This window comes from Rhineura floridana, chromosome 13 (assembly GCF_030035675.1).
Source record: "Rhineura floridana isolate rRhiFlo1 chromosome 13, rRhiFlo1.hap2, whole genome shotgun sequence".
Lineage (NCBI taxonomy): Eukaryota > Metazoa > Chordata > Lepidosauria > Squamata > Rhineuridae > Rhineura > Rhineura floridana.
Window position 1 is genome coordinate 7,964,542 of NC_084492.1, and position 14,402 is coordinate 7,978,943.

Consider the following 14,402-nt stretch of genomic DNA (forward strand, 5'->3'; position numbering starts at 1 on the left):
GTTTTACTCTGCTGAAGATATGTTTTATCTCATAAAGCTCAAGTTTGTCTGAGATGGGCCGGTGATGAAGCCATGTGTTTACAGCGAGGAGTAGACACAATTCTGGATCATGGAAGCTGAGAATGAGGTACGTACCCAAGAAAACAATAAGTTAAGTAGAGCAAAGTAAATGGCAACAAGCAAGGGAAACTGGCATCTGGAAAAACAAACTGATATTTCACACATTACTTCAGGTGCAGCCAACATGGCGCCCTCCAGACGTTGTTGGACTCCAACTTCCAATAGCCTCAGCAAGTAATGGCCAATGGCCAGGCATGATGGGAGTAGTAGTCCAACTTCTGGAGCATACCACGTTGCCTACCCCCGTGTTACTTGATGGGACAACACTTGATAACTCACAGATGAATGTGTGAAGCGGCAGCATTGAAAGGTACTGTGTGAAGGAGATAGGACAGAGGAGAAATGTGGTTCAGTTCACATTTAAAGGTGAACTTAAATAAGTTGCACTTTCAGAAACAATATGCAAACCAAACCACAGTCATCCTCCAAATTTTGCTGAGCAGTTCTCCAGCCACATAATGTGTACAAAAAAGGCATATACATACTAGGGTAGTGTGCATATTAATGCATATATTAGTGATAACACACAAACGCTCATTATACTAAGGGAAATTGCCTCGCAAAAAGGTGTGCTTTGGGCAAAACTGCATACAAAAATGCTTATATTATTTATTTGATTTATTTATTTATTTGATTTGATTGAACTTTTATACCGCCCATAGCAGTGCTCTCTGGGCGGTGTACATAAAAAATAACACTTACAAACAATTTAAAAAGCAGCTAAAAACCAGCTAATCATCCAATTATAAAAGGTGTGTCGTATGACTGTCTGTTAAAACATTAGATACAAATACAAACTATTAACAAGTACAAAAAATATTAAAATATTAAAAATTTTAAAATGCCTGGACAAAGAGGAAGGTTTTCACCTGGCGTCGAAAGGATAGCAATGTAGGCACCAGGCGAACCTCATCAGGAAGGGTGTTCCATAATTCGGGGGCCACCACCGAGAAGGCCCTCTTTCTTGTAGTCGCCTTCCGGGCGTCTCTCTGAGTAGGCACCCAGAGGAGGGCCTTCGATGTTGAATTTGTTACTCTCGGATTCTCTCTAATCTTTCCAGTTCTAAGTCCAGTTTTCCACATATGTGATTTTTTATATTAGAAGAAATTAGCACTAAAATGCTAAAGAATCTTCATGAGGACTTGTTTTTTTAAAAAAAATCACATATGTGGAAAACTGGACTTAAAACTGGAAAGATTAGAGAGAATCCGAGAGTAACAAATTCAGCCGTCCCTAGAAGAAGATGATCTGCAAGTTTTGTACGGGGCATTTGACCTTGATGACTTACATCTCTGATGCTGCAATTTACCAGCTGATGAGCCGTCAGCCTGATGACAACTAGGTGAAGGAACAACCAGTACAGGCAGAAGCAAAATAAAGGATTTAGCCTTCTTGTGTCAGATGACAAAAGTGTAAGGCCAGCCCTGAACACTGAACAACTGCTGTAATGCCATACATCAGCAAAAGCAATTAATAACCCCAGTCCACAGTCACTGAAAAATGGGGTTTAAATGTTAACAAATACTAATTCTGTAGCCCAGCGTTTGCCAACCTGGTGCCCTCCAGATATTTGGACTAAAACACACATTAGTTCTATCCAGCACAGGCATGCAGCCTGGGGTTGATTGGAGTGTTAGTCTAAAACCTCTGAAGGGCACCGGTTTCGGGAAGGCTACTGTAGACTTTTGATCCTTTTTTTCGTTTGCTTATCCCTAGGGACAAGAGTGCTAAGGAAGACATCCTCAGTTTACAAAGTGTCTAAAGCCAGATTCCAGTTTGCCAGAAAGCAGCGCTTCAAAAACATTGTTCCCCAGAGGCTTGAAAGCTAAACCGTAAGCCAACTTTCAGGGTAAAGCCAGATCAACTGCAATTTCATTAAGATCTTGTAAACCAAGTCTTTCTGCATCTGCCTTTGCCATACTGTAGTCTGATTAGGGATGGGGAAGAAATTCAATTCAGTTCGCATTTAAAGACAAATTTATCAAATTTGCACTTTCCGAAACAATAGAAATGAAACGAAAGAAATGAAACACAGCCATCCTTCGAAATTCACACTTTTGTAATGCAGTTCTCTAACCAAGCAATGTTTACAAACGTGCACAGATTAGGGGAAAGTGTGCACAAAATGAATATATTGGTAAAAATCACATATAAAATGCATTATATTAGAATAAACTGCTTGCAAAAAATGTGTACATTAGTCAAAACTGTATACAGAAATGTATTAGGAGAAATCCACACTAAAATGCTGAAGAATTTTCATGAGGATTTTAAAAAAATCACAAATTGTGCAGAAATGTGGAGGACTGAATTTAAGATTAGAAAAATGAGGAACTGAGAGGACCAAAACTGACAGATCTTTCCACCTCTACATCTGATTAACTGTCCTGCATGCATAACATTCATCATCAGATGCTATCACTTTTGTGTCAGTTACCCCATCCATGGGTCTTACCTGGTTTTTGAGAACTAGTTTCAAGGTGAATGAGATGAAGTTTGTAAAAAGCTGTTTTACCCATCCTGGGCTGCATGGAAAAAGACTGAGTGTGAGCTCAAAAGCTGATTTGGATTTTCTTCATGCCCTGTCTTCGGGGCTCTCGTTGAGTTACAACACAAGGAGATTCTAAACACATAAAACTCTAAATCTAAAGAACATCCAAATACAAGCAATACAGGGTGTGTATTAAAGCTTTAAATTAATCCTGGACGTTAGAAGTCAGGGCAAGCTAGATAGCCTTACAAGGCAAGGCTAGCCCAGCCATTAGGCCAAGCGAAGCAACTGCCTCAAGCAGCAGATGTTGTGGGGAGTGGTGGCCACTCCTTGGGGAGTATAAGCTTGTGTGCTACACAGCTTCTCATCCCCCACCCGCCTGCCCCCTTAACTAGCTTGCTGACTCCAAGGTGGTGGAGCACGTGGTCCTGTCACTAGTGGTGTTGAAGTAAGGTTCAGCAGCCAGTCTCGGGGGCTTCTGTAATTGGAATGGGGAGCCATCTTCTCCTTTGCCTCAGGCAGCACAATGTTTTTGGGCTGGCCTTGTCACAAAGGTTTCTCTATGGATACTTCAGGACAAACGGGACATTTTGCTAAACACACCATTAGAAAGTTTTTCAGGGTTTTGATTTTTTTAAAATAGAACATGTGGGAGCCCCAAATGTTCACCAAGGCCACAGCAGGTTTAACTTTTCCCTTCCCAGCCACAATTCTGTCAAAACTCTGTGTCCCCCTCCACCCTGGTCCTGTTAGCCCTGCTGTTTGGGGGGGGGGAATCTCACATGGGCACAAATGGGAGGTTTTATTTTGGGGTTAATAGCAATGTGGGATGGGATGGAATTTTATTCAGGCCCACCTCTGGAAGGGTTACACCCCCCCTTCCCATGCAATGTGGTCCTGATGAAAATCCCCCTCGTCTGCACCTGCTATTTATTGAAAACATCTGCTAATAATGTGCTTAGCATCACAGGCAGCTTGGCCTTTGGGGTTAGGGTTTAGTGGGTGTGCAGAACGGGGAGGGGGGGGACGACAGTTGTAGAGCAGCCACCCAGAATGTTTTGCTACATAAGGAAGGACGATAGCTCACCGGCAGAACATCTGCTTTGCATGCAGAAGGCAGGTTCAATCCCTGGCATCTCCAGGTTGGACTGGGAGCTAACCCATCCTGAATCCCTGGACAGCTGCTGCCAGTCAGTGTAGACAATACTGAGCTTGATGGACAAACAGTCTGACTCAGTATAAGGCAGCTTCCTATATGCCTATTTTAGTAGGGGGCCATAACTCAGTGTAAGAGCATCTGCTTTGCATGCAGAAGCCTGGGTTCAATCCCTGACATCTCAAGGTAGGGGCTGGGAGAGAAATCAGCCTGAATCCCTGGAGAGCTGCTGCCGGTTAGCGTAGACAGCACTAAGCGAGATGGGCCAATGGTCTGACTCACTATGAGACAGCTCCTTATGTTCCTAGCCCCATGGATATAGGGGTCCTTCCTGGGAAAGAGAGGCAGTGCCAAACCCCGGGCCAGATTTCAAATAACGAAGCATACTCTTTGTCTCCTTGGAGGTGCAGGGTCAGCTTGTGGAAGGTCAGGTAACAGTCCGACGTGTCCACTACCACTCGCTCCTCTTCACACACTGCTCAACAGAGAAACAAATGCCTCAAGTTATTAGGAACCACAGCTTTCCAGGAAGGAGGAGAGGGAACTGTAAGAACACTGATTCCAGAACAAGGATTGCAAATCCCAAAAGCCCATTTGGTTCAATTTCTGCTTGTTCCAAAACAAATGCATTGAGGAACAAATGGATACATTTTAATTACAATTAACAATAAATTACTCCAATTTGTCCTCATTGGTTCCTCATCTATGCCAAGGGGGGAGGCTTACCTGCTCCAGCGGCTATTCAGGTAAGCCCCCTCCTTGCATGATGTCAACGGAATGAATTTCTTCTGCTGTCCAGCTATTCAGCAGACTGCAAGTGGGCCCTGCGACAAAAAGTTGCAGCGTGGAGTGCCTCTCTTCAGGATTCTAGCTACTCCATTCACTTTCCCCTGTCACCCATTTTCTGTTCCTCCCTTCAACAGTGACCGCTGTGGCCACTGAACATGCTCAGCTGTCATTTAGATCTTTGGGGGATTCCCTTCCTTTTCTAATGTTGCTAATTTGGGGAGGTTCTGCAAAACATTGGGTTCTCCCAAGCCTCCTGATACCTCTCTTTTGTATGGGGATTGGTGCCATGCTGAAATCTGTCCTTCAGTTTCTCAAAAGTTGTCTTCTCTTGCAGAAGGGGCTTCCATTTTTCTGCCTCGTTTTCAGGGTGCTTTCAAATTTCTTTAGAATGTCAGTGGATGTACATTACTGAGATTACCTTATCATGGCTAAGGGTAACGTGTGTGTGTTCTCCTTTCCAGTAAATATTTCTCCTGTACTCTGCAGCTTTCCCGGCTGCCTGCACTTCCGGTTCTTGAAAAGGCCACTTGGGAGGAATTACCACATGATGCCTTCTCTTTGGCTTTGACTGAAGCCTGGGCACCTGGGGAGGCTGCAGAGTGCAGACCACTGGTGAGATGATTTGCAGAATGAAAGGAAGGACTCATGCAAACACCTCTGGGCCACCTCAAAAGTAAAGTAAGCACAACAAAAAACCATTGGAATTTCATCAGAACATTCTGTCCTCTTTGATAATTTTCAGATGTATTTTTCTCATTAAATTATGCAGAATCCAATCCCCCCCACCCAACAAAAGAGGGGAAGGAGTAACTTTTAAGCAGGGCCATTTTTCCTATGTATGAAACGGCACTCACAACCTGAACATTGAAAACAGAAGGAGGGATGATGCCTGGCAACAGACATGCCAGCAGAGATGGGAGAATAAGTCAATCCATCTGCAAACGCCAAGTAAAGTATACCTCTATTGATTTTCAGAGATAATAAACTAGGTTTTCTATCACAGGAAAACCTGCTTTTCCTTACTCCCCACCCCACCCCTGGTCTCACAGGAGACACTAACATGCTGCCTCTTGTTTACATTAAGCCCTCATTTTGTTGAAGCTGAAAAGCCAATGCTGTAGCCTTCTGGTATTCTGCAACTACTTACATAGTTTAATGTTTATCTGGAGATCAATGGAGGAATCAATTTCGAAGTCGATATAATGGATGAGTTTCAACCTGTGAGAACATTTTTAAAAATAATCATCCACACACCACATCATCCACAGCTACAATGTCAAAGCAACATTTTAGGGACAGGTGGAACACGGACGGAATTAAGGGGAAGGCCAGCTATTTCGTGATGGAGTGCATGCTTTGCATGCATTAGGCTCTAGGGCAGGATAGCCAACGTGATGTCAGAAGTTGTTGGACTACAGCTCCCATCAGTCCCAGCTAGCATGGCCAATGGTCAGGGATTATGGTCGTTGTGCAGTAGGTAACAAACCAGTAATGAGAAAACTCTCACTACTTCTATTATATAAGTTCTGCATAATGTCAACAGCACTGTACACAACAGAGAAATGATACAATCCCTCCCCAAAGTGCTTACAATCTACACTAGATGGACAGAAGTGACAGCAAGCCTGCTGTGTCTCTAGCTTCACTATCGTTGACATGACTGGTGTCCATATTTTAGATAAATATTTATTGGATCTGTCAAAACTCTTTGTAAAAGGCCATGTACATAAATAAACATTTATCTGTAACACAGAGAGGTTGATTTTTTGCAGTTGTATTCTGCAATATGTCATTAATACAATCATAGTGCATTAGTGGTGGATCTATAATGGACCGTCCACACATCATTCTGCTTTATTGTTCTGCAATGCTTCCCAATGTTATTGCTTTGTTGACATCTAGAGAGGCACTCTTGCTCCAGAGTGCAACAAACATGGGACAAAAGCAAAACACAAGATTGTTTACAGTATAAAAAGGTATAGGCTTTTAGCAGGAAACTTTGCGCCTATTGCAAATGAAGGAGTATAACCGCCCCAAAACCTTTGCAGGTTGAAAGAGCAATCATGTATAACCACTCCAATAACATCATGAGCACAAATCACAATGAGTGCCCGATTAAAAGAGATGTTGGGAGGGACTCATAAACAATAATATCAGGAAACTGAATGCTGATTCATCCGTCAATCTTGGCCACCCCATTGTGTCTCAGCTGTCCTGCCTAATTTTTTCCAAGTGCATTTATTCATTTACACATTTTTCACCTGCAGAATTGCTCAGAGGATTTGGGCCATGTTTCTTCACGTGCATTATGATATCATTAGTATTAGTAAGTCAGCACAATCTGCATTTGCTTTCCTGCATTCAAATTAATCATGGCAGGAAAATCACAGGTGAGGGTTTTTCGTATCTTGTCCCAAAAGAAGAAAAGGTTTGTTTGAACAATGTGGGAAGCTACTTCCAAACCTGCCCCCACTCCTTATAAATGTTACATCTGTCTTGACCTAGAGATAGGGAAAGAGGTCAGAGACACAATAATAAATTCAGCTCATAAGCTTTCTTAATATTCTCTGTGATCACTTCCAGACAACCTGTTTAATGAGCATTTACCCCAATTAGTTTGCAGAGGCATTAGGCAACATCAGCTGTTTGAATGAGCATTCATCCTGATTTGCTTGTGGGGAGATTAAATAAGGAATACTGGGAACTGTAGTTTTGTAAAGGAAAGGAGGTAGGGATATGTAACAGAGAGGTCTCTGCACCCATCACCAAACTACAGTTCCCAGAGTCCTTTGGGAGAAGGCAGAAAAGTGGAAAACCCAAGGTAGCTTTTGGAATGCAGGATAAGCTCTGTGTAGAAATTAGTTTGCGCAAAATGGAAAGCAAGAGGCACCCTGCAGATGTTCTTCCAGCCTTGCTTGCTGCTCATGAGTTGCCCTGTAGGCAGGGGTGCAAAGATGATGAACTGGAACTGCAAGGGACTAGAAGCTTAAAGGTGGTGATGCAAACATGGAGTTGGAGTAAATGCAAAGCAGATGTTTCCATTTTCACACCAAATTGAGATCAATTGAGTCACCTTCCTAGAGTTTCCCCAAAAGGAACCAACCGGCACACACTGACTTCTCTGGGAATACTCACCACCAGGCACCCACGTAGCCATAGCTCAAGGTTCCTTTGAAGGAGGCTGAAACATTCTGAATTTCAATGTCAATGGCAACATTCTCCTTGAAGTCAACCTCAGTGTTTTCTATAGTCAGTTCATTGACATGGATGCTGTGGAAAGGAAACAACTGACTCGGTACAGCTGAACCAGGGTGGGCAAATCTACATGCAGGCCACTTTCTCTCCTCTCCATGCCCTCCTCGCACTCCCTCAGCCAGCACATCCAAGTATACCCTTACATGGGACCTTTAGCTATGGGCAGGGATGGGGAAGAAATTTGATTCAGTTTGCATTTAAAGCCAAATTTATCATATTTGCACATTCCACAACAATAGGAGAACTAAAACACAGCCATCCTTTGAAATTTGCACTTATCCAAAATATTGCGATGCCACACACTAAATCACCGTGTAGACGAGCCCACAGTCCAACCAAGCAATGTTTACAGAAATGCATATATTGGGGAAAGGTTTTCACAAAATATATATTCATAAAAATAACATACCAAAATACATTATATTAGGATAAAATTGCTTGCAAAAATGTGTACATTAGTCAAAATCTGCATATAAAAATGTATTTATTAGGACATATTCACACTAAAATGCTGAGGAACTTTCATGAGGATTTTTTTTTTTTAATTGCAAACTGCTGCAGAAATCCGGAGAACCGAATTTAAGGTTAGCAAAATGAGAAACTGAGAGAACTGAAATTGACAGATCATTCCTTCCCTAGCTATGGATCACGCACAACTGACAGAGACCCCATCTGCACTAAACATTTAAAGCAGTATTATACCACTTTAAATAGTCATGGCTTCCCTCAAAGAATCCTGGGAACTGCAGTTTGTTAAGAGTGCTGAGAATTGTTAGGAGACCAGCCCCATTCCATTCACTGTGCTACAACTGCTAGAGTGGTTTAACAATCAATCCCTCTTCCCAGCGAACTTTATGAAGGAAATAAGAGCCTCTTACAGCACCCTTAAACTATAGTTCCCAGGATTCTTTGGGGGAAGCCATGACTGTTTAAAGTGGTATAATACTGCTTTAAATGTATAGTACAGATAAGGCCACAATCACAAACTAGACTCCTATTAATTTTATCATGGCCTTTGGCTTATCCTAGTGCTGGAACTACATCAGCCTTCCCCAATCTCAAATCTTCCAGATGTTTTAGACCACAGCTTCCATCAGCCCAGCCAGCACTGCCCAACAGGTTGGGGAAGGCTGAAAGACATGTTTATTTTTTATTTTATTTAACAAAATTTATGTACTGCTTGATTGTAATAAAACCTCTAATCAGGTTTCAAAAAAAAATAAAATTATCAAAAAAGAGTTAAAAATAGGTTTTTAAACATTCAAAAGAAAATTCAAATCAACAGTAAGCACAAAGAGTAAAATACATATTCACATTCTATATGTCTAGATGTTTCTAACCTTGTTTTCAAAAAAAATTGTTTGAAAGCTTTTTTTAAAAAAAATGTTTTTAAAGATGTTTTGTTTTAATGTATTTTAGAGTCTGTTTTTATGATGTTTTAGAGTGTTTTTGGTGCTTTTTTTTGCCACCCTGGGCTCCTGATGGGGGGAAGGGCGGGATATAAATCAAATAAATAAAGGTCTGGATAGACTTATCTAAACAAAAAGTTTTAAGCAAATGATTGATGTCTATAGGCAGGGAGTTCCCAAACTAGCTTCTGCTGGACAATGCTGATACAGGGTTAGGAAGGGGAGGAGCCACCGCTCAGTGGCAGAGCACCTGTTTTGCATGCAAAAGGTCCCAGGTCCATTCCTTGACATGTCCAGGTAAAAGGATGGGGTGCAGTGGTCTTCAGCCTTTTCAGAGCCAGGACTCACTTTTAACCCAAGCAGGCATTTAGGGATCCATTTCTTAATTTTCTTTACCATGCAATCTTATGCTATTGCAACCCACCTTAGACCAGGCTGTGACCCAGCAGTGGGTCCTGACCCACCGGTTGAAGACCAGTGAGTAGCAAACGGGGAAGGCCTCTGCTTGGAGACAGAGAAGAGCCGCTGCCTGTTAGAACATGCGGTACTGCCCTAGATGGACAAATAATCTGACCTAGGACAAGGCACAGCAGCTTCCTAAGAGTCCTCTCATAGGACAGTAAAATAAGATTAAGGATGGAGGAGAAATTTGATCCAGTTCAGATTTAAAGGTGAATCTACCTAATTTGCACTCCGGGAAACAATATGTGAATCTTAACGCTGGCATACTTTACAATTTGCGCGTCTCTATATTTTGCAATGCAGTTAACAAAGGGCGTGTACAAAAATGCATATACTATGGGAAAGTATGCATGCATACATACATCTATGAGTGAACATAACATACAAAATGCATTACATTTGGGGAAATTGCTTGCAAAAATATGTGTATTAGGCACAATTGCATAAAACCGTGTGTACTAGGACAAAACACACTAAAATACCAATGAACTTCCATGAGGCTTTTTTTTTTAATGCAAATGGTTGTAGAAATGTGAAGAACTGGACCAAAGACTGGAAAAATGCAAATTGGAAAGAAAGCAACATTTTCAGATATAGGCGAGATATAACTAAGGAAGCTCAGAAGCCCCACTTACTTTGTCAATCCATAGGCAATTTTGCCAAGAAAGTGCATGGACTTCTCTCCGGTAATGTCGGGGTACTCTGCATGTCGAAATGCTGCTTGAATGACCTGAGCTGTTTCCTCATTTACTGCAGAGTAAGAACAAGACACACCAGTCAGAGACAACTACCATCAGTCAGGGCTGGATACATTCCATGATCCAGCACAAGCATGCTAAAAGCAAGGAATATGATGCTACAGAAGAATTTGGCAGGCACCCTGAAAGTCTTCTCAGTTATTAAAAAGTAAGTTTCTAGCCCTTAGGACTGTGAAGATAACAATAAGAACAATGCCTGGTGAAAGCTTTAGAACAGGGAAGTCAAGGATTATGTGCCTTACGTAATATCCAACCTCTCCTTTTGGTCAGCAGAATTAATTATGCAAATATGTTTCTTTTGTACAATTTAAACAAATTGCAGAATTTGAGTGCCTCTGGCACAGTATTTAGTACATTGCCTTTCATATTTCCCCACACACACAGTTCAGATCCACCGCTCAAGCCTTATGGAAAATGACAAAATAGCAGAAAATTAATAGAAATATGCACAGCTGCAAAAATAAAATAAAAAATGCAAACAGAACAAGAGTGATTTAACAGTCAATCCCCCTTCGCAGGGAAATCTGGCAATTGTGGCTCTGTGAGAGGAATAAGGGTCTCCTAACAACTCTCAGCACCGTTAACAAATGACACTTCCCAGGATCCTTTTGGGGGAGCCATGACTGTTTAAAGTGGTATGATCCTGCTTTACATGTATGGTGCAGATGAGGCCTATAGATGGGTGGTTTCAAGGCAGGCTCCCTTCTTAAGGATCTTTATATTTAAACCTGACTTGGGCTGAATACAGCTCTTCAAGCAGAGAACCGTCCTCTGCAAAGTTGGATGCATGACTGCCAATAAAAGAATGCATGCAGCAACAGAATCATCCCCAATCACCAACACTGGTGAAATTAGAAGGTGTGAGATTCCACTTTCCAGTTCATGCATCTTTCATCCTCACACTTCTGCTGCAGATCCATCCTGCAAGAATTCAAACTAGATCAGAGGGGTATCTCAATGTTCTGCCAGACTCTTGTCAGTTCTCACTCACCTAAGCCAGGTTTCCTTTCCACAAGCCCTCCTCTCTTTTCCCCTGCCTAGATTTCCCTCCCCTTAAGTCCAATTTCAGACTGCAAGCTTATGCACACCAAAGGTAGAGAAGACAAGCAAGGCTATTTCATTGGCTGCCTTTGGCTGTTTCTCAGCTGAGTAGTAGCTGTTCCATCAGGCTGCTGGAACTGTTTCCATTTCAGCTAGCCATTATAAGAACTGTAACTATGAACTGCTGCTCAAGTTTGCTTTTTTCCCCTCCTCCCTCCTAGGGATGGATGGGAAATTTGATTCAGTTCGCATTTCAAGCCAAATCTATTAAATTCGCACTTTCCAAAACAACAGGAGAACCAAAACACAGGCATCCTTTGAAATTTGCACTTATTTGAATTCTGAAATACATTTCACCCACCAATCAGTGTTTACAAAAATGCAGATATTAGGAGAAAGTGTGTCTAAAAATGAATATATGAGTGAAAAACAACATGCAAAAATGCATTATATGAAGAGAAATGACTTGCAAAAATATGCTCATTAGTCAAAACTGCCATTTTATTTATTTATTATTTGATTTATATCCCTCCCTTCCTCCCAGCCTTTTAAAACTGTTTATTAGGATAAATGTGCACTAAAATGCTGGACAATGTTCATGGGGAATTTTTTTTTACGTTTCAAATTGCTGCAGAAATGTGGAGACTGAATTTAAGATTGGAAAAATTAGAAACGGAGAGAACCAAATTTGACAGATCTTTCCATTCCTCCTCCCTCCCCATCTCTTTTTCCTTTTATGTCATGCCTTCTTTTAGATTGTAAGCCTAAGGGAAGGGACTGTCTATTTTTGTTTTTGTTTTCTTGATCTATAAGATGGTTTAGGGACCTTTTAAGCTGGAGAATCAGGTGCAAACCTTTTAAAGCACCATGCACTTGATTGGTGCTATAACTCTCATATGCTGAAGCTCACTCCCTTACCAAATAAGGCAGCACATCTGTACCACACCAGTCACCGTCCCACCACTGCATGCAGTTAATAAACAGCTTAAATAATTTAAAATCTCCAAGTGGTGTACAGTACACCATAAAAACAATAAACAGTATTTCTATACAATCTTACATACAAAAAAATCTCTTGGTGATAAAATGAATAAAACAAGCCATTTCAGTTCAAGCCGAAAGTAACAAAAGGCAGGCAAATTCTTGAGGGGCTCACTGCTCTTCAGATTCATTTTCCTAATCTGTCAAATTAAATATTATTTATCTCTCCAGGAGAGAAAAGGCTGAACTCTTAGCATCATGAAGTGCTGGAATAGGCAGAAAGGTTCAGCTCCAATGTTGCAGTCTGATGCACACTTGCTTGGGAATATGGCCCATTGAACACAACTGGATCTCCTCTTGGATCTCCTCTTAAATATAGTAGAATTGGGCCGGATTGTTAAGAGTTGGTTAGGCTCTAATCCTATACACATATACCTGGGAATGAATTCCACTGAACGTTGGAGCAGACATGAATAGGACTGCATATTAACTCCCACGCAGCCAGACATAAAGCTAGCAGCACAGTGCACTCCAGATATTTTGGACTCCAACCCATAATGCGGTCCCAAATTCAAAAGTGCAGGGTCCCTTCATGATAATCACAATCTCACCCCCTCCCTCTTGTTTTGCTGCTGGTTGAGAATGAGATCTTTGTTAATGCCTTCTCCCACAACAACAGATGTCCCTAGGAGCCAAGAAGCACAAAAGAGGGGAGTGTTAGCTACTGAAAAGAATCTTCTCAGTGGCTGACTCACCTCCTTTCACTCTGATTGGCTCCAACCAGCAGGAAAGGACAAGGAAGCATACAAGACGATTCTTCTCAGTGGCTAACACACTCCCCTTTCATGCTGATTGGCTCATAGGATGCTGAAGAGATAGGGACCCTGCTGGGACCCTGCACCCAAAAAAGTAAGGGGTCTAAGACCCCCTGAGACCCTGGATGACTATACCACTAACTCCAACTCCTATCAGCCCCAACCTCTATGGCCGTATGATGCTGGGGCTGATGGGAGCACATCCATATTGGAGGGGGCTGATGGGAGTTGAAGTCCAAAACATCTGCAGAGTAGTAGGTTGGGGAAGTGATATAATATTATATTAGGGAGAGAGAGAGAGAGAGAGAGAGAGATGCAAAGACTTACACACTAGCGCACCCGGCTTGGTCATTCTGAAGACAATGCCTGTGTCATTGAAAAAGGATGGCTCAAAGCCACAAGCCAATGACTTGCAGAGGAGCGTTACTACGATCACTGGGATGCTTGTCATCATTTTCTGGTAATCCCCAATGCCGGAGTTCCCTTGAGCTGCAAAGCATGGGAGCGACTGCCTCCTCTCACCACCACAAAGCAAGCTGGATGCTTGCGCTCCTCATGGCTCTCCTCTTCTCCCTGGCTGGGCAGGACATGACCAGCTTCCTTGCTTCAGACCAACGTCTTCTGTTTCCTCAAGTTAACCCCTTCAGAGCCACCACCTTGCCTTTTACGTGCTGATGTGGCCCAGAGAGCCATTAACTAAAATCCATGCAACTGTTGCAGCACCTTTTCTCGACTTGGTGCCCTTCAGATGTTTTCGATTATAATTCTCATCAGCCCTAGCCAGCATGCTCCCTCCAAATAAGACTGGGGCTGATGGGAGTTATAGTCCCAAACACCTGGTGGGCACCATGTCGGAGATGGCTGCTTTAGAGGGAACATCTTAAAAAGAAATGGGACACTTGTAAACAGTTGGCTCTAACAGAAAGTTTAAAAACTGTTGAGAGAAAGGTGTCGGAGAGGCACGAATATGAGATTTGCTTGAACCAAATGATGGGGTTTTATAGTTTCATAAATATGAAAACATAAATGGTCTCCAATCCAAATAAAAACAATTGTATGGGGGGGAAAAGGAATTTGACCGAGTTCACATTTAATCTGTCACATTCACACTTTCTGAGACAATAT

The 14,402-nt window shown here is 42.1% G+C and overlaps 1 protein-coding gene across 1 annotated transcript in view; it reads right to left on the minus strand.

Annotated features, from left to right (window-relative positions):
* CETP (cholesteryl ester transfer protein) overlaps positions 1-13,845 on the minus strand; it is a 32,713-nt gene extending 18,868 nt beyond the window's left edge. The window contains exons 1-6 of the mRNA XM_061594128.1: positions 13,605-13,845; positions 10,318-10,432; positions 7,692-7,826; positions 5,704-5,774; positions 4,155-4,242; positions 2,576-2,645 (exon numbers count right to left, since the gene is read on the minus strand). Of these exons, the coding sequence (XP_061450112.1) occupies positions 2,576-2,645; positions 4,155-4,242; positions 5,704-5,774; positions 7,692-7,826; positions 10,318-10,432; positions 13,605-13,731 (606 nt within the window). The 5' untranslated portion in view covers positions 13,732-13,845. The remainder of the gene's footprint in view (positions 1-2,575; positions 2,646-4,154; positions 4,243-5,703; positions 5,775-7,691; positions 7,827-10,317; positions 10,433-13,604) is intronic.
* Between the last annotated feature and the right edge of the window lie 557 nt (positions 13,846-14,402).